Source organism: Chelonia mydas, chromosome 2 (genome assembly GCF_015237465.2).
Source record: "Chelonia mydas isolate rCheMyd1 chromosome 2, rCheMyd1.pri.v2, whole genome shotgun sequence".
Classification (NCBI taxonomy): domain Eukaryota; kingdom Metazoa; phylum Chordata; order Testudines; family Cheloniidae; genus Chelonia; species Chelonia mydas.
The window spans coordinates 152,686,706-152,713,949 of NC_057850.1; the positions used below are offsets into that span (position 1 = coordinate 152,686,706).

The 27,244-nt window shown below is 38.6% G+C and overlaps 1 protein-coding gene across 1 annotated transcript in view; it reads left to right on the forward strand.

Moving 5' to 3' along the window:
* SDHA (succinate dehydrogenase complex flavoprotein subunit A) overlaps nt 1-27,115 on the forward strand; it is a 29,379-nt gene extending 2,264 nt beyond the window's left edge. The window contains exons 2-15 of the mRNA XM_037889884.2: nt 4,683-4,769; nt 5,178-5,339; nt 5,959-6,102; nt 8,863-9,027; nt 10,447-10,595; nt 12,403-12,527; nt 16,837-17,005; nt 17,946-18,141; nt 19,101-19,272; nt 21,740-21,858; nt 23,303-23,414; nt 24,843-24,973; nt 25,659-25,772; nt 26,742-27,115. Of these exons, the coding sequence (XP_037745812.1) occupies nt 4,683-4,769; nt 5,178-5,339; nt 5,959-6,102; nt 8,863-9,027; nt 10,447-10,595; nt 12,403-12,527; nt 16,837-17,005; nt 17,946-18,141; nt 19,101-19,272; nt 21,740-21,858; nt 23,303-23,414; nt 24,843-24,973; nt 25,659-25,772; nt 26,742-26,828 (1,932 nt within the window). The 3' untranslated portion in view covers nt 26,829-27,115. The remainder of the gene's footprint in view (nt 1-4,682; nt 4,770-5,177; nt 5,340-5,958; nt 6,103-8,862; nt 9,028-10,446; nt 10,596-12,402; nt 12,528-16,836; nt 17,006-17,945; nt 18,142-19,100; nt 19,273-21,739; nt 21,859-23,302; nt 23,415-24,842; nt 24,974-25,658; nt 25,773-26,741) is intronic.
* Nucleotides 27,116-27,244: the final 129 nt, after the last annotated feature.

A 27,244-nucleotide genomic window follows, 5' to 3' on the forward strand; every position in this document is an offset into this window, starting at 1 on the left:
GAGTGCCAAAAAAAAAAGGCAAGGGCATGTGTTAGAACAGGATGTATGTTTCCTGCCTGTTGTTGGAGGATGCTTTCCTAGTTATTGCTGAGGAGTTAGGCTGGTTAAGCAGAGTCCTTTCTCTCAGCTATATGGGGGCATTCTGCCTTTCAGCTTGTCCCCTTCCTCTTCCTGACAGCGTCTCAGTCCCGAGCTCAGAGTGCAAAGGACAAGCTGGGAGGAAAAAGTCTCCTGCATAGTAGCCTGGGTGGAACAGGCTGTGAGGAAGACCGTCCTCAGTCCTGTTGGGAGAAGGAGGGAAAACGTAGGCCGTCACATGTGGCAGTGAAAGGAGCTTGCTAGAAGAGGGGGAAAGATTGAATTGTAGTGTTTAGGCAAACAGGAATAATAAAACATTTTCAAGCCTTGCCTACCTTTCTCTCGTTGTTGCAGCTCTGCTGTGTTGAATTTACATAATATCAAGGGAGCCAAAAATAATAAAAACAACAAGGAGTCCAGTGGCACCTTAAAGACTAGCGGTTTATTTGAGCATAAGCTTTCGTGGGTAAAAACCTCACTTCTTCAGACGCACGAAAGCTTATGCTCAAATAAATCTGTTAATCTTTAAGGTGCCTCCGGACTTCTTGTTGTTTTTGTGGATACAGACTAACATGGCTAATAAAGAATGTTAGTACAGTAAATTGGATACCTAGGGTGTATTGTATAATCTGTTATATAAAAGGTTACTGTATGTCTTAAAATCACAGTTGAGTAACTAAATGCTCTTATTTGTACATATAATCTTTTAATTTGTTAAATTTACTTTGTTATAAATGAAACTTTACATAGTTTAATTTTTAAAATGGCCAAAACAAAAAATTCATGGGACATTAAAGTATTTGGTGTAGTGAAAAATGCATACTGATAATACTTACCTACTTCAGAACTAGTATGCAAATGTAACTCGTGGAACTGTTTATCACTTTTCCTGAGTATTCCCCAGGTATGTCTACACAGCAACTAGACATTTTTCTTTGATGTATAGACATACCCCCACAGCCATTTCTAGTTGTATGTATGACACACAAAGGCTTCATTATTTGGATTGTCCACTAACTCAGGATTTGTGCAGCCAGTGAATATGAAGTGAGATATTCTGATGAGATCTTCATCCTTGTTCTGTAGGCTTCTGTGCAGCATGTTTCTGAACAAGTGAATATACTGCAGAAATGTTCATGCATACATTTTGCATCTTAAATAGGAGGAACACTACCACAGCTATAATTTGTATTCAGAAATCTGAGCTTCAGCAGTTCTGATGAACAGGAAAATGTTGAAAATGAATCTGCTAAACGGTTCATTTTGTTATCCCATTTCTAAGCCTTCTAATTCAGGGGAAAATATTATGAATGTTTGCAAACCATACAGATGGAAGCTCCCCACAGTGGTTAGGATTGTATTGACTGGCAAATAGTTTGAAAATCTACCTACTTCTGGAAATGCAAACTAAATGTTCCAAATACTACAGTGTGAGCTAATTGGCACATAATTGACTAAAAACTTAGGCCTGGTCTGCACTACAGACTTAGGTAGATGTCAAGGCAGCTTACGTCAACCTAACTATGTAAGCATCTACTACACTACGCAGCTTTTAATGACACGGCTGTGCCGCTACAGCCGAGCTGCGCCACTTAAAGGCGTGCAGCGTAGCTGCTGTTTGTTGGCAGGAGAGCACTCCTGCCGACAAAGCGCTATTCACACCAGCAGTTTTCGTCGGTAAAACTTCGTGTGTGTGTGTGTGTGTATATGTATGTTTTAACACCCCTCAGTGACGAAAGATTTGTCGACAAAGTTCCAGCATAGACAATGCCTAAAATTTTGCTCCCACTGACATAACTTACCCACTACTCTGCCTTAACTCCACCTCCACGAGAGCCAGAGTGTCAATATCAATGTAGTTAGGTCGACACAGTGTCAGTGTAGACACTGTGTTACTTGCATGGACTGTTGCTGGCTTTCAGAAGCCATTTCACAATGACAAAAACAAGAAGGAGTCCAGTGGCACCTTAAAGACTAACCGATTTATTTGGGCATAAGCTTTCGTGGGTAAAAAACCACTTCTTCAGATGCATGGAGTGAAAATTACAGATGCGGGCATTATATACTGACATAGGAAGAGAAGGAAGTGGAGATAAGTCCTTTCCCTTCTCTTCTTATGTCAGTATATAATGCCCGCATCTGTAATTTTCACTCCATACATCTGAAGAAGTGGCTTTTTACCCACGAAAGCTTATGCCCAAATAAATCGGTTAGTCTTTAAGGTACCGCCTGACTCCTTGTTGTTTGTGTGGATACAGACTAACACAGGTAAGTACACGGATACCTAACAATGACAGTTAATTGGTGCAAGCGCTCTTGGTGAGCATGCGCACCACTGGTATGAGCAAAGCATAGATAAGCACGGGCAATGTAATTAGCGCGATGTCTGTACGCTGATGTAAATTATGTTGGCTTAATTTTGTACTGTAGAATGTGCTTAGTTACTGTGTCATGTAGCAAAGTGTTTCTGTAAAATAAGGATATTAAATGTTTCAAAACTGCACGTATTGTGGGTTTTTCTTGAACATCAGGATTCCGACTGTTTCCAGCCTGCCCTAGACTTCCATGTTGGATGTTTTGTTGTCAGCTAAGACCCTGATTCTGAGGCAGAAGCTTGTGTTGCGATGTCATGTAGTTACAGTTCATTTGGATGTTAAAACCTGTAAAAGAAAGAAAATAGGTTAACTTCCTCCTGTATTTTAGGGTATTAATACATTTTATAGTCTGGAGTCTTGAAAAATATTTGCACGTCACCTTTAGTAAAACAAAGCAAGAAATAAACTGCTTGGAATTGCTTGATTGCCAGTTATGAGTTTTCTTTCTATGCAGTAAAGCTGTGCTATCAATCATTCTGAGCAATAAACAAGGTAAAGTTATGTTATCTTTTATCTAAGCAAATAAAAGCACACAATAAAATATAGTGGAATACTACAATATAACTATATATCTGAAGCTAGCTTTTGGAGCGAAGAAAACGTCTGCCCTATGCATTTTACACTGAGAGAGACGGGGTGAGGTAATACCTTTTATTGGGCCAGCTTTGTTCTATGAATGCAGATGTGTTAACTGCCCGCTTCATTTTGAATGGTTTCATACAACGTGTGTTAACTCTTTATGCTTAACAATCCCTGCCACTTTGTATTCAGCTATTCTTTTTCTTTGGTTTGGTAAATCTCAGTTTAGTTGCTTCACTCTTCCAAACCTAAATGACTACATCTTATAGCCAAGGAACTAGAAACCTTTCATCTAGTTCATTAACATATAGCTAGTTAATGATTCCAAAAAAGTGCAGTGACTAATGGGAGAGTTACAAAGTTCATCCCCATAAAAATGTTTTTCTGAATGTCTTTTGATGACCTTGAATCATTTTTTTTTAAATATTTCTTTTACAATTTTTGCCTCTGGTATCAGTACCGCTTACCTTTCTTGTATAGGGTGCATGTTATAGTGGCACTGAAGCACTCCTATCGTTAAGCTTATGTCATGACATCTGTTTAAAGGTCACCCTTTAAGTCATTTAAATGATTTTACAATATCAATCCATATTTTGGTTGCATTGTAGTTCCTGCTACTCAACCTCTCCTCTTCACATTGTAGATTGGTTCTGTCTTCCTTTGTGTGTGTGTGTGTCTTCCCAAATTTGCAAAAGATACAAACTTGAGAAGTGTAGAATTTCCACCAAGGAAACACCTGACACGTGTGGTGACTGTATAGGATGTAGAGGTGCTTTGGTTAATCAAAAATACTACTTCTAGAAGGTGGAAAACATAGGAATCTGAGCAGAGCTATAGAGAGCATTACTGCTTGAAATCTGAAATGCTTCGCCTTTGTAACAAAAGGAGATTTGTGGTTACTGATATTGGCATGTCCTACACTTGACGCTCCCTGCTCCTCAAGTCTCTCTTCAGTAGTTAGACCTCCACTTACACCTGAGCTTGGGCACCCTTTCTTTGGCCAGACCTCATGTATATTACAATATGTGCATAATATCTCCTAGTTCAGGTTCCTCCTGGGGAAAAAAAACACCCCAAAACCCATTACTGAATAATTTAAAAAATAACCATCCACCCTCCCAAAGGTCTCATGCCTTGCTGCGGGCAACAAAATAAACTGAATTTTTGTTATTCTAGACAAAACAGTTTGAGATGACATTACAAAATAGTTCAAACTACTTTACAAAAGTGAAATAGCTGTGATTTTTTTTTCATACTGTTCAGTCTCAAAAACCTTCTCTCGTTACCCCAGACTTAAAAACAATTGTCTGTCAGAGTATATGCAGATTGGTCTTGTTTTAGCTGGTTAGCATGACTTGTGGAGAAGTAGGGGTCAACACAGGAATTACAGAGATTGCTCTATTTTTTAAATCTTGGGTCGATTTTGTCTCTGTCACAGCCTGTATTTAGGAACAAGCAGGACTTTCCCCCCTACAAGTTATCCTAAAACTATATGAATTCAATATTCTTTAGAGATATGTATTAACAAATTACAGTCAGAAGTAAAGCATATTTGTTTTAGACATTGTGTAACTGGAAATTATGGGAATCTGGCTCATAAAACATCTGTAAAGTAGAACATTTTACATAATTTTGAACATGTTTCAACAGTGGCCAGCAGCTTGCCAGGCTCTTGCACGTAACTTTCACTTTACTGTCTATGGAAAGAAGAATGCATCTGCTAAAGTTTCTGATTCGGTAAGTTCATATTTATCTATGAGACAGTCTTCTTTCCTGGTGGTTCAGTGTATATTCTTAATGTTTCTGGCATTTGGAAGGAGAGAATAGAACGGGATTATCAGAGTTCTGGTTTCATGTATACTTTTTTGTTGAAGAAAATTTCAGTAGGGGCAGTGAATCGTTAAAATGGATCATGCGTTGACTTTAGTAATATGTACTGCATTGACTAGAACCTACTTAAATGATTCATTCACACTATGCTAAGCTTGTGATACGGGTAAAATCAGTGATATGCACAGTTTGAGAAACTTGCTATATATCCTCCAGTATACATTAAAAGAAAATGCATAAAGTAGTTAAACTGACACCCTGCTTGAGCTATAATCATTTGACTTATGATCTTAATGCAGTAATCTTTCTCCTCAGATTTCTACACAATATCCAGTAGTTGACCATGAATTTGATGCTGTCGTTGTGGGTGCTGGTGGGGCAGGTTTGCGGGCTGCATTTGGTTTGTCGGAGGCTGGATTTAATACAGCATGTGTTACAAAGCTGTTCCCTACCAGATCCCATACTGTTGCTGCACAGGTAAGAATTTAAATACAATTATGTTGACATGTAAAATACTAATATTTTCATAACACAGATTTTATGTATGGAATATTATGATTCATAAATTGACTGAATTTCAGTCCCCACATTATGATTAGTAAAAATGGAGATGAGGATCTAAGTAAAACAGTTTAGGAAAATTGTATATGTTTGACTTTTATTCTATGGCTTCCTTATTTTTTGTTGTATTAACATGCCACTCCATTTTATGATTTCAGTTGTTATGTTGGTACAGTGTTGTAATATATTCTGCTGTTCAAAATGTTTTACCCTAAAAAGAATGAGATGTTAACCATTGGGAAGTTGATAAAGACTTATAATTTCTACTTTATAAATGAGAGACAAGGTGGGTTAAGTAATCTCTCTTATTAAACTAATTTCTTTTGGTGAAAGAGATGTGTTTGAGTTTACACAGTTTCTTCAGGTTTGTACGCTGTATAAATGGCACAGCACATAAATTTGATTCTCAAGTAATTTGTCCGTTGTCTTAAATATTATTTAATATTGTGTGTTTTAATGGGATTGAGAAATGAACTGGCTTTTGAAATTGTGCATTTCAAATGTCACTTTGGGGAAATATATTTTTCATTTTCAGGGAGGGATCAATGCTGCTTTGGGAAACATGGAGGAAGATAACTGGAGATGGCACTTCTATGACACGGTGAAAGGATCTGACTGGCTGGGAGACCAGGATGCCATTCATTACATGACTGAGGAGGCACCTGCTGCAGTTGTAGAGGTGAAATTATTCATATTGAAGTTTATTTGAATTATAATTATCTGCAACCCAAATCAGTATCCATAGTGACATTTTAATGATACAAAAAGAAAAGGAGGACTTGTGGCACCTTAGAGACTAACAAATTTATTTGAGCATAAGCTTTCGTGAGCTACAGCTCACTTCATCGGATGCATGCAGTGGAAGATACAGTGGGGAGATCTATATACACATGAAACAGTGAGTGTTACCATACACACTGTAACGAGAGTGATCAGGTAAGGTGAGCTAGTACCAGCAGGAGAGCGGGGGGGGGGGGGAGGAGGAACCTTTTGTAGTGATAATCAAGGTGGGCCATTTCCAGCAGTTGACAAGAATGTCTGAGGAACAGCCGGGGGCGGAGAATAAACATGGGGAAATAGTTTTACTTTGTGTAATGACCCATCCACTCCCAGTCTTTATTCAAGCCTAAGTTAATTGTATCCAGTTTGCAAATTAATTCCAATTCAGCAGTCTCTCGTTGGAGTCTGTTTTTGAAGTTTTTTTTTGTTGAAGAATTGCAACTTTTACGTCTGTAATCGAGTGACCAAAGAGACTGAAGTGTTCTCCAACTGGTTTCTGAATGTTCTAATTCTTGACGTCTGATTTGTGTCCATTTATTCTTTTATGTAGAGACTGTCCAGTATGGCCATTGTACATGGCAGAGGGGCACTGCTGGCACATGATGGCATAGATCACATTGGTAGATGTGCAGGTGAACGAGCCTCTGATAGTGTGGCTGATGTGATTAGGCCCTATGATGGTGTCCCCTGAATAGATATGTGGACACAGTTGACAACGGGCTTTGTTGCAAGGATAGGTTCCTGGGTTAGTGGTTCTGTGGTGTGGTGTGTAGTTGCTGGTGAGTATTTGCTTCAGGTTGGGGGGCTGTCTGTAAGCAAGGACTGGCCTGTCTCCCGAGATCTGTGAGAGTGATGGGTCGTCCTTCAGGATAGGTTGTAGATCCTTGATGATGCGTTGGAGAGGTTTTAGTTGGGGGCTAAAGGTGATGGCTAGTGGCGTTCTGTTATTTTCTTTGTTGGGCCTGTCCTGTAGTAGGTGACTTCTGGGTACTCTTCTGGCTCTGTCAATCTGTTTCTCCACTTCAGCAGGTGGATATTATAGTTGTAAGAATGCTTGATAGAGATCTTGTAGGTGTTTCTCTGTCTGAGGGGTTGGAGCAAATGTGGTTGTATCATAGAGCTTGGCTGTAGACAATGGATTGTGTGGTGTGGTCTGGATGAAAGCTGGACGCATGTAGGTAGGCATAGCGGTCAGTAGGTTTCTGGTATAGGGTGGTGGTTATGTGACCATCACTTATTAGCACCGTAGCGTCCAGGAAGTGGATGTCTTGTGTGGACTGGTCCAGGCTGAGGTTAATGGTGGGATGAAGATTGTTGAAATCATGGTGGAATTCCTCAAGGGCTTCTTTTCCAGGGGTCCAGATGATGAAGATGTCATCAGTGTAGCACAAGTAGAGTAGGGGCGTTAGGGGTCGAGAGCTGAGGAAGCATTGTTCTAAGTCAGCCATAAAAATGTTGGCATACTGTGGGGCCATGCGGGTACCCATGGCAGTGCCGCTGATTTGAAGGTATATATTGTCCCCAAATGTGAAATAGTTATGGGTGAGGACAAAGTCACAAAGTTCAGCCACCAGGTTTGCCGTGACGTTATCGGGGATAGTGTTCCTGACGGCTTGTGGTCCATCTTTGTGTGGAATGTTGGTGTAGAGGGCTTCTACATCCATAGGGGCTAGGATGGTGTTTTCAGGAAGATCACCGGTGGATTGTAGTTTCCTCAGAAAGTCAGTGATGTCTCGAAGATAGCTGGGAGTGCTGGTAGCATAGGGCCTGAGGAGGGAGTCTACATAGCCAGACAATCCTGCTGTCAGGGTGCCAATGCCTGAGATGATGGGGCGTCCAGGATTTCCAGGTTTATGGATCTTGGGTAGCAGATAGAATACCCCATGTCAGGGTTCCAGAGGTGTGTCTGTGCGGATTTGTTCTTGTGCTTTTTCAGGGAGTTTCTTGAGCAAATGCTGTAGTTTCTTTTGGTAACCCTCAGTGGGATCAGACGGTAATGGCTTGTAGAAAGTGGTGCTGGAGAGCTGCCTAGCAGCCTCTTGTTCATATTCCGACCTATTCATGATGACAATAGATACAGATATTAGACTGGAATAGTAAACTTTGTATAAAGAAAAGGAGTACTTGTGGCACCTTAGAGACTAACCAATTTATTTGAGCATGAGCTTTCGTGAGCTACAGCTCACTTCATCGGATGCATACAGTATGCTCACGAAAGCTCATGCTCAAATAAATTGGTTAGTCTCTAAGGTGCCACAAGTACTCCTTTTCTTTTTGCGAATACAGACTAACATGGCTGTTACTCTGAAACCTGTCACTTTTTGTATAAAGAGAAACTCCTTTCTTTGTTGCCTTCTTGAGCGTGAGTGATAGGTTTATTAGTGTTACAAAGCAGCCATAACAGTAACTAGGGATGTAAATATTGTTTAAAAAGTTAACCGTTTAAACGATTAAAAAATATTTCGTTAAAACGGTTAACTGATTAAAGGGGCTGCTCTGGCTGGCCATTTGGCTGGCCCCTAGGTTTACAGTTAAGGCAGATTACCTGGTAAGACTAATGCTTATTCGTTAACGAGTTAACATTTTACATCCCTAACAGTAACTTGCCTGTTGCTGAAGTCCACAGCTATATCTCTAATACTTTGTTTGGGCTCAATAGCTGGAAAATTATGGAATGCCATTTAGCAGAACAGAAGAAGGGAAGATCTATCAGCGTGCCTTTGGTGGACAGAGCCTTCAATTTGGAAAAGGGGGACAGGCTCATCGATGCTGTTGTGTCGCGGACAGGACAGGACACTCACTGTTGCATACACTGTATGGCAGGGTAAGAGACTGTGAAATGGGAAACAGAACTTGACTTTTGTTTTTAACTAATGGCTGCTATAGGGATTTAAAAAGGTTGTTTGAAGTAATAGTGCTGTTACTTGTGGGCTCTGCTATATATGAGTTTAGAGTCAGCAAGGAATCCAGGAAAATTCCTAATCTTGATCCCAGGCCTCCTTTTTTCCCCTGGCATGCCTCTGCTTGATATCAGCGTGACAGAAACAGAAGAAGGCTGAAAAAAGAATCTGCTTTTCCTGCACTTCTTCCTGGAGAGAATGCATAGGTAGTAAGCTCTGCTAATTTTGTGGCCAGAGGAAGCTCTCTCTTCCTTTTGCTGCTATGCCATGACACACTCACCTACTGCCCCTCCCCACACAACCACTCATCCACCCCTTGGCCAGTACCAGGAAGAGTTCATCTAAACCTTCTCATGGGCCAAGAAAAAACTGTGACAGAGCACCCCAACAGGGAAGTAACAAGTAAGATCAGCCTCCATCTACCCTCACAGCAAATATGGGAAACTAGGAGGGTAAGCGTGGTTCTGGCAATGCAAAAGTGCTACCACGAAGCTGCCTGAGCTTGTCTCATCAGCCTCTACTTAATAGGTCTCTAGTTAATAGGTCCTGTCCATCTCCTAGTGCAAGGCCATAAAAGATGGAAATATCCAGAGTATCATTAAGAACTAGTAAGTGGCCCTTAGACCTAATTTCAGTAAGGACTTAACAGCCCATGTACTTTATGCACTCTTTACAGAGGCTTAGCTAATTGTTCATCTCTATCCTGAGTGAGGCCTGTATGTGGAACCATAATATAGATAAATAGTATAGGGGCTGAAGAGAGATGGGGTACCTGCTTCTAGGTGCTGTCTGGTTCTTCCAGAGATGAAGAAAGCTCCCATAGTCCACTTGCCCAGCTGCTGGTATCTTTGGCCCTGTTAACACCTTAATATAGTGCTTGAAGTGTGACGTGAGCTTTCTCCAGGGTATTTGAGGGGTAATATGCTAGTGCATGGGACAGGAACTGAAAGAGATCAGCAAGTGAGACTCACCATATACCGGGTATTGTCAACTACACAAAGTAAACTGAAACATGGACTTTTTCTCATCTACCTTCGTTGTTACTTATACCAATGATAAGTACAACATTTTCAGATAAATTTGATGAGAGACTGTTCCTTTAAATGGTTTGGTAATTAAGAATGGCCTGTCCAATCTAAATGTTCTGTATTTTCTAGAATACCATTATCCTAAAAGAGCCGCAGACTTTCTGCATACAGGCTTATCTGGATAATAGTTTCCATGAGAACTGGGTCTGATTTTATTCTTATGTAACTAGGCATTTTTTTAACAAGGCTGTGGGGAAAAAAAATTTGTTTAGCTTTTGCATGTTCCTTAACTATTGAACATTTTTTCTTTTCTAGTCCTTACGATATGATACCAGCTATTTTGTTGAGTATTTTGCCTTGGACCTCCTGATGGAAAATGGAGAATGTCGTGGAGTTATTGCACTTTGCATAGAAGATGGCTCAATACATCGTTTAAGAGCAAAGAACACTGTTGTAGCCACTGGGTAATGTGATGTAAAATTATGCTGAAGTAAAAAAAAAAAAAAACTTTGTAATGTGAGGTAGCATAATCTAGAACCTAGAGGAGAGGATATGGGTGTCTGGAGACAAGGGTTTGAGTCCAAATTATGGTGTTGGCACACTGACCTTGCACAAGACATTTCATATGTCTCCATTTCCCCATCTGTAAAAGGGGAATAATAATCCTTCTACTTAAATCACATTTTACCTTTTGGGTGCAAACAGTATAAATGCAATTTAATTACTCCATTTAGGTTTAGTTCCATGCTTTAATATACTGTATTTACTCAACCTTAACATTAATACTTTCATAATGTAAATTCACTACCCTGAGTTTAGCTTTAAGTTCCAAAGCAATACTATAAAGCTAAATGTAGGGGCAGTTAGTGTGGGCTGGGAAGTAAGGGATAATCTTTAAAATATTTTAAAGTTGCATTATACTTTCTGCTTTTACTTAATACTAGATGTAAACTGGCAGTGGCAAGACAATGTATCTAGGGCCTACTGAGTAGTCCTCCTCCAGGAGATTTTTGTGCGAGGTAAAGTGTAGCCACTCCCAGTGTGTCAAAATATATTAGAAAATACAAACAGAAATGGATTTACTGCAGGGTAACCTAGTGGATCACTAAAAGACTAATTGTGGTAACCCATGTAATTTTGGTGCAACAATTACATGTGATCCTAATTTTGGGTAACTGATCTTCTCTGCCCTGTCCTCTTTTGTCGGTCCTGCCCTCTTCTGCATTAGTCTTTTATCTCCTTGTTAGATTTAGATCAGCAACTCTAGCATAAATGGAATAATACTGAGTTTGTGCAGAGAAGCACAGTTTGTGTTTGGTGGCTGCATAACGTGGGTGCCTTATATTAGGCCCCGAAATAAGTGAATTGATTTTTTTTCAGCGATACTGAGCAATCACAATCCTGTTGAAGTCAATAGGAGCGCTTTATGCTCGAACCTCTGGAAAATCAAGACTTTTTTTTAATGTAAAAATGAACTTAGGTGCCAGAATTTATGCAATTGAGTTTGGAAATTTTGTCTAAACTTTATTTCAAGCTGTGAAAATTGCACCTTAGATGTACAATCCTGGTTTTACATTATTTTTATCTCCCTTGGGCATTGTAGTATGCTGTTCCTGCCAGAAGTTGCTAACAGCACTAGTCTCATTAAACTTGTGTACTTGAGGTAGTGTCATGGAAATAAGAAACAGAGGAGAAATAACTTATCTTCCTGAAAGAACTCTGCATGAAGAAAGGCACCGTTTTCAGAAAAAAACACAGTTCTGGTATTTAATTGAGCACAGCCAAATCACCTGACCCAAAGTAAAACAATGGGTGTATGAGGGGAAAATGGCGTGTGATTCCTCTCTCAAAAAATTGACCCCATTAGTGGGACATAATTCCACTGACAACTTTTGAAAGGAACCCTAGTTAGCAATTCTAGAGGAGGTGTGGTGCTATTCCTCTTTCACCTACTAGCCTCAAGTTATTTTTCAGATATTAGTTGAGCTAGATGATCGTCCACTAGATCAAGTTGCACAGCACACAACCTATCCATTTTGTTCACATTAAGCTTCTTACAAATTTAATTTAACCTAATGTGTGTGATAAATGAGTACAGTGGCTGACTGAATGCTATGCATAAAGTCCTCTGCTTTAGTTGAATTGTAAATTTGCCGTTGTACAAAGTGCAAAGAATAAGCTAAACATCCTAATGAAATCTTACTGCTTCTCTACTGATTTCTTAAGGAAAATATTGCAGACAAATTTTAATTTTTGAAATGTTTTCTCTAGTGGGTATGGCCGCACCTTCTTCAGTTGCACATCTGCTCATACCAGCACAGGTGATGGTACAGCTATGGTCACACGAGCTGGCCTTCCTTGCCAGGACTTAGAGTTTGTACAGTTCCACCCTACAGGTACAGTATAAGACAAGAAAGGCACTCTTCGTTTTCTAGGAATTTGAAGTATTCAAAAAATAACATCTCTGAAATATTAAGCCTCACAGTTTTATAGTATTTAAGAGGTGTAGTATCTTAAGCAGGTTCAAAACTTTTCAGCTCACCCTTAACATCCAGTTTCAAGTTGCAGGTTCCCCTGCAACATTTAATATTGCAAGCAACTAACTGGAGCAAGGAATTGACATTCATTAAACTTATTTAGATGTTTTTGTTGTCTGCAACTGTTGTAGGGAAAAATACAGAATCCTGAATTCAGGAGTCTTATGAAATAAAGTGGGAGATGCTTCAACTGTTGTATAAAAACTACTTAAGTTGTACATTTTGGTATAAACTTACATGCAATTAATTTTGGGCTTTAAACACTCTACCAAATATAGTTACTTTATAAAATTTAGGTTCGTGTTTCAAAATTGTAATCTAGTGCCTCCACTTGTCTCTAGCTTTAAAATAACAAAAATGAATTATTCTTTTAATTTTTTAAATCTTAGGTTGTACACTGCATTTGTTTCTTAATCCTGGGAAGCATTAGCATCAAGAAATCAGTTGATAATTCCAAAAGAAATAAGATTAAAGTTCAAAAATACAGTATTGATTAAAGACATTCTAATAACTGAAGTCAAGATCTTCATAGTTAAGGATCTGCACACAAGTTTGCCTTTGATGTAGTGTCCATGCTCCTCATGATACTTGACCAGTGAACTGAATGTATATAAGCATACTTGACAGAATTTGATTTTTATTGTTTAAGTTTTGACTATTAATATCAATTTTTATTTTTAAGCACTTTTTTGATATTTTTTTAACAATTTTCCCAGTTGTGGGAAATTAAGGAGAGCCTTAGGTTTTGGGGTTAGGGCAGGGCTGCAGGTGGCTCTCTATGTGGCTGAGGGTTCAGAGAGACCCAGGTAGAAGGTGTAGGGGAGTCTGCGGTCTTGGTCCGGGGAGCAGAGATCTCTGTCCAGGGATGTAAGGAGGAGGATGAGCCCCCTGCTGTAGGGAAGGCCTCACCGCTGAATGGCTCTTGCTGGGGAGAGCCCTGCTGCCTGCCAGTGAGTGAGTAGGGCAGTGACAACAGAGCTGCAGAGGGCTCCCCACAGGGCCAGTGACACTGGATCCCTGCAGGCGCAAGGTGCAGAGAAAGCTGTGATCCTGGCAGGGAGAGCAGAGGTTGCTGGCTAGGGCCATGACGACCAGCCCCCAGCTGCAGGAGAGGCCAACCCAGCTGCTGATCGGTTCCTGCCTGGGAACAGCTTCTATACTCCTAGGTGAGAGGGTGCGGAGCCATAACAGCAGGACTGTAGAAAGCTGCCTGCATGATTGCAGGCTCATGACATGAATCCTTGTAGGTCAGGGGTGAGCAAACTGCGGCCCATGGGCCGGATGCGGCTAGCCAGCCGTTTTAAGCTGGTCCTCAAGCTCCCACTGGGCAGTGGGGTCTGGTGAAATAAACGTTTACTGTGTGTCAGGTGAAATAAACGTTTACTGACAACTAACAATTTAAACTGAATCCTGCCAAGCCTGTTACAAGTATATTATAGTGCAGTTTTTGTGATTTCGGAAGGTGCAGGGACATAACTACTGTGTAAATTGGTTTGATATGTGAATTGCAGTCTGAGTGGGAAGGTTTAAGGTATATTGAAATATTGTGGAGTCTTCCAGCAACTGCATTTTTCGGGTAGATGGAAATCTATTGGGCTGCCTCTTATACTGGAATTGTAGAAAATGTTTATGGAAGGTAAGAAACTAGCTGTTGGTGTTGAAGTGAGGGACAGTGTGTCTTTGGGACTATTGTTTATATATAGTCATGGACCTGTACTTAATGTATGGGTAATGAAGGCTTATGGAAAGGTGGATGAGGTATGGTTACTTGGTCATAGCTTAGTAAAATGGTCATTCTTGGATATCTGGAGTGTGGGTGTTAAGTTTTTCTGGATCTTTGAATTTCCTAACTTTAAAAGGTGTTATAACTATAATGTTATAATGAGATTTCATTGTGTATACATATGTTATATTTACCATCATTTATCACTTTAAGGCTTTTTTAGTCAAAGAATCTTCATAGTTTATTTAAGTTATTGAATTATCAATGTCAGTATTCCTTAAATTTGTTTTAACCAACACTTTGTTTAACCAGCCAACACTTTCACTTCCCAGGATCACCCAGAGGAGTGAGATGATAAAGTGGGTCTTGCTAAGTTTGGGGGAAGAGAAGACAAGACTCACTAAGCTAACCTTTACTCCCCGGGTGACCCAGGGACCTACAGAAGCATACCTGACAGGTTTCAGAGTAGCAGCCATGTTAGTCTGTATTCGCAAAAAGAAAAGGAGTACTTGTGGCACCTTAGAGACTAACAAATTTATTTGAGCATAAGCTTTCGTAAGCTACAGCTCACTTCATCGGATGCATTCAGTCATCAGTGCATCCGATGAAGTGAACTGTAGCTTACGAAAGCTTATACTCAAATAAATTTGTTAGTCTCTAAGGTGCCACAAGTACTCCTTTTCTAGAAGCATACCTGTTGCACTCCTCCTTCCTTACAGTCATAGTAGTGGAGCAGCAAAGATGTGGAACTGCAAGCAGTCATAAAATCGTTGATCGTATGCAGCATGGTTTCTGAGTTAAGTCCTCAGACAACAGGGTGTTCAGAAACATTGAGACCTTGCAAAGTTTACAGGCTCCACTGAGACGCTGCAGATTTCTGTGTTTCACATGATCATAGTGAGCAAATCCCAAAGTAACCACCCTTCCAGGAAAAGTGTTCAAAGGTACTAATTGCCTTTTGGGACAGATAAATAAAACAATTGATTTTAGACGGTTTGAGGGATGATGTTCACAAAGGTCAAATTTAACAATTGAAAAGTCTCTGTTGTAACTCTTGTATGTCCAAATCCTGGCTTTTTTTAACCTTGCATTTGGTACAAAATTCCTTCTTTGGCAGAAGATCACAAATGTAAATTTTAGACAGACTTTTTGAGTAGGAGTATTGAGGCCCAAGTGTGGAATATAATAGAAAACAATTTAAAACATTAACTTTGGAGTATTCAGTGGTGTGACTGTTCTCATGATAACAAGGACTGTGGGTCACCTTGTTACTCCCTGCCTCCAGGGAGAGGGAATCTTTCTGGTTTTGCTGGGTGTCAGCTCCCTTACACCTCCAGACTTTCAACAACTCAAGCACTCTTCTCTGCGCTGTGTCAGCCCTGTCTTCGCCTTGCAGGTTAATAATAGTTGCACTCAAATCCCCAAGGCCCTTTGAATTTTTCTCCTGTGATATCCAGCTCCTGACACTGGTTACTCTCAGAAATTCTAGATTGTCTGCGCCCAAAGGTGCAATATATCCCAATTTACCAGTTTTACATTAAACCACTGCTTCCTGTAAACCACACAGCACTCGTGAGCACTTACAGTACAATGAGATGATAGGTTTAAGAAAATCAGAATTTAACTAGAAACGAGAGAGTGGTGAAAACAAGTAGTTACAGTACAAAACAAAATAATAAAATGCTAACCTGGATCACTAGTGTATTTTCCCCCAAAAGTTCAGTCTGTTATACAGCTGGGAGCTGGCTGGGTTCCCAAGAACCCATATCCAAACCTTCATGAAAGCAATCCTATTCAGAGGTTTTCCATAGTGGATTGGTCCGTAGTGACTTTCCCCACACACCGGTATACTGAAAGTCTTTTATTTATATTCATAGCCAGGGTGATCCCAAGGCGGCTATAATGTTCCTTTTTACCTTCAAGTGGTTTCAATCATTTGCAGTAGTCTTTGATAGGTTTTTTTTTTTTTTTTTATTGACTGTTCTGGGATGTGGCAAGGGTAGACAACAGAACCTTGTATTACCTCACTGACTGACTTGGTAGGATGACAACTCCCTCTTGCTGGAATGGGTCATCACTGAGACACATTACCCCTGTGACTAATTTTTACTCCAAGTCCATAAAGCATACTTTTAGTATAAATACATTATTCTGTAAATATTATCTTTGTATACGTCACAGAGTGATTGAGTCTTGACAAGTTACAAGCTTTCTATAGCCTTTTTTATGGATAAACATCCTGTAAGACATGTTTGATGTAGTGAGTTTGTCAGGTCTGAGGTGAGAGCTGTTTGCAAAGAACAGGGGACCTTATGCCAAGAGGTCAGTGTGTCATGGATGGGTCCATAATTAAAAATACTTGTGTTATACTTCCATTCTTACAATAATTTGATTATAAAGTTGTCATGTAAGTATTTTATAACATTGCTACTTCCTGCTTTGCAGGTATCTATGGTGCTGGTTGTCTTATTACAGAAGGTTGTCGTGGTGAAGGAGGTATTCTTATTAACAGTGAAGGTGAAAGATTTATGGAGAGATATGCACCTGTTGCTAAGGATCTGGCTTCCAGAGATGTAGTGTCTCGTTCTATGACCATTGAAATCCGTGAAGGAAGGTTTGTTTAATTTTTCAGTGGCATTGTGGTAGGAGTACATCTTTACATTTGGTTAAAGCAGATAGGGAGTTATATGATAGTTCATGGAAGTCTTTTGATCATTTTGAGCAGCCAGTTTTAATTGGTAGATTGCTGAAGATTTTACATATATTTCAGGCAAAAATCTTGAATATGAAATTAAGCTCCCTTTTAATATGGTAATCAGAAAAGATCTCCAGAGTCTTTTTTTGTTGAAGTCAAATTAAAGCGTTTAGGCTGGATTCTCAAAAACGCTCAGGAAGCAGCAGCTCTCATTGAAAACAGTGGGAGGAGCTGTTGTGCTCTTGAAAATCTGACCCATAACTTTTTGGTATTTTTCTGAAGTCATAAGATACCACAGATATTCTTAATATTCATTAGATAATTCATTAGATAATTTCTAAATGGTATGGTATTTACTTGTAAATTGCTATATCACCAACATCTTTGGAGGACAAGAAGACTTTATATTGAAGTTTTCTGAAAACTTGGTTTAAAATACACGAGTGTCATGATTATGGTAGGAAAGACAGTGGAGTAAGGGGAAAATTTAAAGTGGACACAAGTTGAGGAAGGATGTCAGTTATTTTTTTTCCTCTCTTCTGTGCTTCCAGATGCATCAGTTTTTCTAAATAGGATGCATAAATAGACACACAAATTTGTTCATGAATCAAATCTTAAATTTTGAACTCCCAAACGATTACTTGAAACAGAGTAGAAATAAAGTGACTTAAATTCTGAATTTTTTTTTCTGGTGTTAGTGCTTCACATCACCATGCAGATGACTCGTTAAGATCAAAGTCTTTCTAGATAGTTTTTAGATAATATGGTTGGGGTGCTTTTGAAATGGGTGCTTTTATATATAGAGAATTCTGCAGAGGCCAGTATTCCAACCTGCAACTCGTGTTTCCTTTTACATTAGGGGCTGTGGCCCTGAAAAAGACCACGTATATTTGCAGTTGCACCATTTACCACCACAGCAGCTAGCAATGCGCCTCCCTGGAATTTCAGAAACAGCTATGATATTTGCTGGTGTGGATGTCACAAAAGAGCCTATTCCTGTTCTTCCTACTGTGCATTACAATATGGGAGGTATTCCTACTAACTACAAAGGGCAGGTAACTACCATAGATCAGTATTGTGAAACCATTTTTCTCTAGTAGAAAGGAAATGTTTGGTTCCTTGTAAAATTAGTGTGAACTGAGCATGCTATTAGATTTATATGTACAAGCATGTTAAATTACATAACCTTAAGAGTAAATGTTAAAGGAAAACTTGCAAAATATCATAATTTGGTTTGTCTTGTAAACAAGTTGTCAGAGTTCTCAGGTTGTTTGGGTGGAGCTGGAACTCTGTAGACGGTATGCAAAATATGAAATATATTCTTTAAATATGCATGAAATCTACAGAATTTCTTTATATTAGCCATGTGAAAGCTTATCCAGATGAGGGTAGTACTGTATAGTTAAAAATGGATTATAGCTGGGCCTGAACTACAAATCATTAAGGGTTTAGGTTATGTGGATTATCTGTGCCACTTCTGCAATTCCTGCGCTAAAATTGGTTACTTCAGTTTGCTGCTGTTTAAATGTCAATTTTAATGGCAGCCAGTCCCAGCGTCAGCCAGAGTGAATCTGTGAATGGATCAGTCTGATTTCTTGGACTAGTTCCTTTCAGTCAGTTTTTAAAATAGCTATAAAATTCTGCCTTGTGAATGTGGCCTGGCATTATAAAAGGTCCAGTGTTCTTCCCACTCTACTCAGAATTTTACTACAAAAATATTTTGGTGAATTTGTAGTACTTTGTGTCTCAGAGATGGTGGCAAAACATAAGAATTAAACTGTTAATACTACATTCTTATATAGCACTTTTTTCAATTAATAAATTATTCTCATTGAGTCTTCCCCCCTTTTAAAATCTGTCACTTACTATTTGGATTTCTTTGACTTCATGGTTTCAGGACAAATAAGTGACATTCAGATACATTCAAATGAAACTTTGACACTGTACTACAAGTGATCTTTATTTTACAAATGAATTTGCAAACATGTTGAGTGAATTCCTTCTGAAATTACAGGTAATTACACATGTGAATGGCAAAGATCAAGTAGTACCTGGCTTGTATGCTTGTGGTGAAGCAGCCTCTGCATCTGTTCATGGTGCTAATCGACTTGGAGCAAACTCTCTTTTGGACTTGGTGGTCTTTGGTCGTGCTTGTGCCCTTAGTATTGCAGAATCATGCAAGCCTGGTAAGATTCTACAAGTTTAACTTAAATTGTATCAAGATGCATTGTTATAAATTCTCATCCTTAAAACACTCTCATATCTTTAACTCTTAGCAAGTAATTATAGGGCTATTAGCTAGACTATTAGAAAATTGCAGTAGCTTTTTTTATAACTGTTATACATAACATGCAGTGTTACTGACTGTTCAAGAACTCACCATACTGTATCTAACTGCAGGAAAATATAATTCTGCCAAAGCAACTGGAAAATACGATCAAGAAGCTTTTCTCCCAAACCAGAAAAATTTAACATTACTAACGTTATCACAAGTTTTAAGAAACAAGGCCTTGCAACATACTGCATTTTGAGGTGGATGGTACAGTGTAGACTCATCTTATACTGTTTATTATATTAAACTAGTCTGAGATGATGGCATTTGCTGTAGCCTTGCACATACAACATGTTAAATTTTTAGTGTTTAACATAATATCCGTTCCTTCGGGTGCATCTCAGTGTGCAACATAACTGAGAATTTGGAAGGCAATTTACAGATTGACTTAATACCTAGAACTTTCCACTGTAACTTCTATGATTCTATAGTTTGATCTGAAAGCAAATAATACATTCTAAAACTATTAATGCAGGTTTTGATTTTAATAATTTCTGATTCTGGGGATCAGAAGAACACTTTCATCTAGTTTCTTTAAAAGGATTAGCACAGTGCCCTTTATTTCTGGTTAGTTTACATGTGTAAACTTACAAAAACCTATAACTGAAATCACATCTCCTGAAGTAGTGGGCTGGAGCTGAAGAGGGGTACATAGGCCAAGCTACAGAAAGAATGTGCATTCAAACTAGAAATCTGATTTGGATTAGCTTTTATTAAAGAGGCTTAATTAATACTATCCAGGGAGAAGAAATGGGATTTAAACATGGTTGTATGTCAGGCTCACTTCCTATGCTTCCCTGAAGTCTAGGACATTGTATAAATCCCAGCCATAAAACTCTGAGCATTAAGGTTGAGATTAAGTTAAATGCCAATAGAACACTTCACATTTAAAAACCCAAAACATATCTAATCAAATATATCTAAATTAAGTTAAGAAATTCCTGTTAGTTCACAGGACCAACACTGACCTTAATTGTTGTCTCTCACCCTCCCCATTGATAACTCTCCAGTACAAGCTGTAACTATTTAGAACTGTACCTGTTTCTCTGAGAATTGTGAATCCACCTACCATCTATAGGCTGGAGATCTGACTTTTCCCCACATGTTTCTTGTCAGCAATGATAACCATTGCATCTTCTCTATGTATGGAGTAGAGATGACACACTATCCTTATCTACTGCTTCAGTTTGGGCTATATATCTCTTGCTCCCTCAGTATGAGTTTGAGATTTCAACCATCAGTTATGTGCTAGAGATCAGTTTGTGCCCTTATGTGCCTACATGTGGGTCCTGGAGCCCACAATAACTTATAAACCCTGGGAAAATTGACCTCAGATCCCCCCTGGGACCCAATACAGAATGTGAGTGGAGGGATGGCATACTTCTGTAACACTGATAAAACTTGGTTTCTTCTTTGTGACTATTGGTGAGGTGTTCTCTGACAATATGTGAAGTGTTATGAAGGATGATGTGGCCGTAAAGACTGGAATTTTTACTGTTGTCTTTCTTCTGAGCTTAAGTTATATATTTTTTCAAACTTATCGTAGAATTGGCACTAATATTTAAACCATTTTCAAGCTGTAAAACACTGCATACTGAGTGGTAGTATGGAAAGTCTGTTTTGAAATGTTTTAGTTCATCTACACATCTTGGTTTATCTCCTGCCAAAAGTTAAAAATGCTATGTTTGACATCACAGTTAAGTTTAATACGTTGCAGTCTTAATTATTCCTTTGTATCTCAAAGTGCTCTATAAATGTAAATGAACTGAGCCTCTCCATCTCCATGAGGCAAGTAAGTAGTAGCTGCACTTTACAAATGGGGAAACTGAAGCATCATACTGACAGGCTGTAACTTGACTGAGGTCACACATTAATTTAGTGGCAGACAGGAATGGAACACAAGTGATCTCACTTCACTCTCTCTAGCCACTAAACATGATTCTAACAAGTTCAAATGGAGAATAAAGATAGGTAATTGATGAATCCTGAAGTTGTTTTCATATAAACATCCGAAGTAATACAAGGAAAGATATATATATATATAAGAATATATATATGTGCATACCTTCTCTCAGAATAGAAGTGTGGTTTATTATTTTCCAGATACTGTCATCAGCAGCTTTTAAAAAAGACGAAGTTATCCTTGTCTATCAAGAAACAATGACAGGCTCTCTTATTTTAAGATAAATATAAAATAAAATATAAAAGAAGCAACTAAAAATAGTTATTCCTGTGTAAAATTGCCACAGGCTGAGGATCATTAAATCTTGATTTTATTGAAATAATTGCATAAGAAAACTGAAGATGTTTACCCTTAATAGGAGAATCGGTTCCCTCAATTAAACCAAATGCTGGAGAAGAATCTGTTGCAAATCTTGACAAACTACGATTTGCCAATGGAAACATAAGAACATCAGAACTGAGGCTTAATATGCAAAAGGTAAGGATCTCACTACCAATGACTGTAGTACAGTATCTTGAGATGAGGTTGATATTAAAATATACTGTAGGTGTTTATGAAAACTGAGTTGCTATTTAGTAGAGCTGAAGCTCAAACTTTGGAAAACTTTTTGAATGTATCAAAATCAACCTTTTTTCCATACAGAGATCCTTCTGCTCCAATCAGCTGCCCAAAAGATCATCTTTTTTCCTTAAATTAGGAATAAGAAATGCCACCTCTCTCCATTTGAAACAGTCACTCCTCTTCTGACCTACTTTTTGTCTGTGACCTGATAAGAGAGAGACCTCTTTCTAAATGAAACACTTTGTTTACCAAGGAGAATGCTCTGTTCTCCTTTTTGGCCCATGCTTCAAGCTCAGCACCTGATGGCAAATCCTAGAGCTCAGAAGTTCTGAATTGTCGTGTTATCCATAAGGGGTTTTCTTGTGTGCTCCTCACTTAGTTTGGGCACCCAGAACCTAAATTCTTGTATCCAGAAGCCAAATCTATAACCATGTTTTGTAAGTATGTTCAGACAAGACTTAATTTGCAAAGCAGTCACATCATACACAGATCTGACTGGTAGCCAAGAATGTTACTTCCTGTAGGAAATGCCCGACTAAAAGTGAAATGTAGACAAGGTGGGTGAGGTAATATCTTTTACTGGACCAACAAAGACATTACCTCACCCACTTTGTCTCTCTAGTATCCTGGGACTGACATGGCTACAGCAACACTGCATACATAAAGTGAAATGTAGTAAGACAGCCATTTCAACAGTGTTAGGAACGTAGGAACTGTCATACTGGATGTGACCTGAGGTCCATTTAGTCCCATATTCTGTCTCTGACCATATTATATGATTCAGAGGAAGGTATAAGAACCCTGCAGTAAACACGTGGTATACTTTCCCTCACCACATTAGGTCTCATCTTGATCTCTACTAGAGATTGGCATAAGACCTAACGCGTGAGATTTAATATCCCTTCCAAACTTTTTTTCTATAAGTGGATATTGTTATCCATACATATAGCCTATCCCATTTGGAATCTTGCTGGGGACAGGACCGGAGCAGAGCTCGGAGTGGAGCGGGGCTTGGTGGCACTCCCTCTATTCCCCCTCGGGGGGCTGGGCCCGTGCCCTGCCGTGCCCCTCTCAAACATTCCTCTGTGCCCCCCAAAGGGACCTCTGCTTTAGGGCCTGCAGAAGTGTATGAGGAGGGGGAATATTTGGCCCTTAGAACTATTTCAGACTTCCTGTTCAGGATGACAGTATGGCATTACTACACATACAGAATATGTTTGCAACCATAATGACCAGAAATTTTAAAAGAGCTTAAAATTCTGCAGAAACTGGTGAAGTTACAAGAGAAATTCTAATGGCTTTCTTGAAACTTCTTACAGTTTTTGGAAGTATACTATTTCTTAATTTTGATGTGTTTCAGACAATGCAAAGCCATGCTGCAGTGTTCCGAACAGGCTCAGTACTACAGGAAGGCTGTGAGAAACTCAGCCACATTTATCGTGATTTGGATGATCTGAAGACATTTGACAGAGGTAATGAGATATTGTTAGAAAATACTTCTACAGTGGTTTGTGTATTTGAGTATTTTCATTTTGTTACCTGTGGGTGTACTTATTTTCCAAGTGTTGAGACAGTGTGTGTGTGTGTATGTAGTTCTACGTTGAAAGGTATTTTCAGCTGAAAAGAAGAGTTAGGTATAAAAATTAATTAGCTTGAGCCACAGTTTCAAAGCATTATTTGGTTGTCTTGACCATTGTGAATTCGCATGAAACATTTTAAAGAGATTTCGTTTAAATGTTTTAAAGAATGTGTGTGTAGATTAGAAAGTCAGGTGTTCATGAATGTGAGGTTTTTGTTTTCTACTTTGTGTAGGCTAGCTAACACTTTTCAAATTTGACTACAGAAAATACTATTACCTCCCAAGGGACTTGTGTACCATTTTTTACCTCAAATACACAGAAAGCTATTGGAGTCTTCTCAATTTATTATAAATAAATCGTGAAAACAGGGTTTTTTCATGCAGGTGTAATATCAACCTGTTCTTATAACAATGTTCAGGTATATATGTATTTTAAAAACAGACATTGCACGCAAAAATCCAGTTTTGCTGAACTCTCTGAGGATTTAACCTTTTTCTTTAAAAAAAAAAAAAAAAAAAAAATAGGATGAGTTTATTAAATAAAATGACAAGACGTAATCATCTGTAAATTCTTTTTTTCCCTTTTCTGCAATTTGTCTCTTTCTGTAGCTGCTTTTAGAGATGTGCCTTAAACTGAATATTCTGAAGTGGCTCTCTTACAGGCTGTAGTGCTTGCCAAACACCAAGAAGAGGAAAAGCCTGATGTAGAACTTAGAGCCTAGGGATGAGTGGCATGATGCCAGTGCATCTGTGATCCCTGCAATTGGATTGTACAGTGTCCTAAAGAGGTAGACTGCATCCATCCTGGATGGATAGAGGATACCAATAAAATTCTGCTGGAAAAGCTCTTTTGCCCAGCTACCCCCAAGGATTTTTTTTAAAAGTGACCTTAATTAATTTTGCAGCCAAATCTTGTGATCTGAAACAAACTGCATGAGTGTGAGGACAGAATTGTGTTTTGACATGTAGCATGCAAGATTCTACCTTGTTTTTGGTACACTCAGTCTTGAATAGTATGTCTTTTTGACTCAGAGGTAATTGAGTTTGGTCTCACAATTGTCTCTAGTAGTCACAGGCACATATCTCAAAGCCCCTATATACTTTTGCACAGTTAAGCAGGATTGTCAGTTTATGAAAGATGCAATACTGGAAGAGAGAGCTTTGCAGGCTGTGACTGAGATGTGCTGATAATTGCATAGTGAAGCTTGCACTGTGACTACAGTGCTCTGTTTCCTAAGTACCAACAAAAAGAGAAAAATTGAGCTGAAGTTCTTACAATTGTTGCTAGAATATTTTTCAAATTAGTATAATATCTTGTTAGGTATTGTGTGGAATACTGACTTAGTGGAGACCTTGGAACTGCAAAATTTGATGCTGTGTGCTATGCAAACTATTTATGGTGCTGAGGCTCGGAAAGAATCTCGTGGGGCTCATGCCAGAGAAGACTACAAGGTGCTTATGTACTTTATAACTTCATAAATATGTTTTTCATACATGGGACCAACTTTTCTCAACAAACAGATATCTCTTGGTCTTGATCAATTGTACTTGAGTTTGGGGGAGTGATTTTTTTTTTCCAGTGTGCATTGTTTATTCCTAAAATTCACATAAATTAGACTCTTATTTAAGAGAGTGTTTATTTTTAAGTGTTCCTAATGTTGGCTTAAAGCTTGTGATACTAGTTTGTGGTCTGAATTGTGAGTAAATCCAAATTACCCTTTCACACCCCTTGATCCAGTAACCAGAATCAGCTGGGTATTGATGTGATGAAAGCACAGCTCCTAGTCAGTCCTATTGAATCTTACTGTTGAAGTACTGATAAAGAAGATAAGAACAGTAATGATTTGGTCACTGGATACATAAAAAGGATTGAAAACCGTTAAGCATTATATGCAGACATCACTCTCTAGAATTTCCACAAACTTCCACAATCCTACTTAACTTGCTGAAACTCTGCAAATGATTTTAAAATAAAAGTAGGAACTGACATAAAATTTAGTAAAACAGCTTAATATTAGCCTACACTTGGTAAAATGCATTATAATCGGAAGAGACCTAATTTTGAAGGATGTTATTAAATGCATTTGCAAACTGCAATTTCTGGTCTACAGCATGATACTTTCTTTTTACTGCTTAGGTAAGAGTAGATGAATATGATTTTTCCAAGCCAATCCAAGGGCAACAGAAAAGACCATTTGAAGAGCATTGGAGAAAACACACCCTTTCTTATGTGGATGTCAAAACTGGGAAGGTATGTTGGCTCTGGGCTTGGAGGGGTTTTTGTCCCATCCTGTTGCTGTCAGTGGGGTGGAAATTGCGTGATTGCAGTGGAAATGAGTTGAAGTTTCTCCATATAGTACCACATTCAGTTTTTCTAAATTACAACACTTCTGCTTTGAGTATATGAAGAACTAAATGTACAAGATGGTACAAGAGCCATTCCTGGTGACCATCACTGAATTGCTTTTTAGCAATTGACTTTGCACTTGGAGTAGGAATTGGAATAGTTTTTCAGCTTAGAACAGACCAGTTCAAAGTTCTTATCATTACGCACTGGTAATACATGTTTTGATGCTTAGCATAAATCATTTATGGATTCAAAAAGAAATGTAATAAAAATCTGTGGTCTTACAAACTCCCTCCTGAGATGATCTACAGTATCCCTCCAATGTGAAATACTGAGGATCACCTCCCCCTCCAAGTGATTAACCTCCTTAGTTGGCCAGAAGGGTTATTGTTGAGTGACATGAGGCACTCTTCCCCCAAAGACAGGCTGTGCCTCCAAATGCTCCAAGACCCTGCTGGCTCTGGAGGTAAGAAGGGAACTAGAAATAAATCTTGCTTATTAGAGCTGCTCAGAGTTTTATTTTTTATTTTATTTGAAACTTTGATTTTAAAACATTGCTTTTTCACTAAACTCTTTTTTGCAAGTTTTTTTTTTCTTTTTAGTCAATTTTCTAGTTTTGATGCAGTACAAGAAATGGAAAAACTAAAGTTTTGTTTGTCAAAAAAATGTTTTTTGAGGAACTGTAGAAATTTGTTTTCTAAACTTTCCACAATACTGGCAATTTTTGACCAATTCTATTTTTTTTTATATTAGGGCAGTTCCAATTCTTTTTCATTATTGGGTTTTAGCAGTAATTGTGAATATTTTTCATGTTATCTTCTGGATTTGATGCAGTGGTTTGCTTTGCCTTAAGACACTTTCTTGTATTTGTAGGTTACTTTGAGATACAGACCTGTAATTGACAAAACTTTAAATGAAGAAGACTGTGCAACAGTTCCACCTGCTATTCGTTCCTACTAATGATGGTTAGCTATGTAAATCAGCTTATGTAATTATGTATATGTCTGCCAAAGCTTGCTGGTATACGTGAACATATTAAGTGTTCTCTTATTCAGAAAACTACTGTTATGTTAGTGATGATTGAAGAATGCTGTCTAGAGATTTCTCACTCATACTCTGCTCGGTGGCTAGGATATCCCCATTAAACCAAAGTGCACAAAGCCGTACACTGATACTCTTTCATCCCTCTGTCAAAACATTTGAAGTGAACATACAGAACTAATGCCAAAATAAAATAATCTAAAACAGCCCTGCCTACTTTTTACAGTTTTTTTTAACCTCTGGAGCTCTGCACATCAAAATAAATGCATTAAATTTATTTCAAATAAGGGGCTACTGTAATGTGCTGCTTGAGCCTTGCATTTCATGATTGGGGT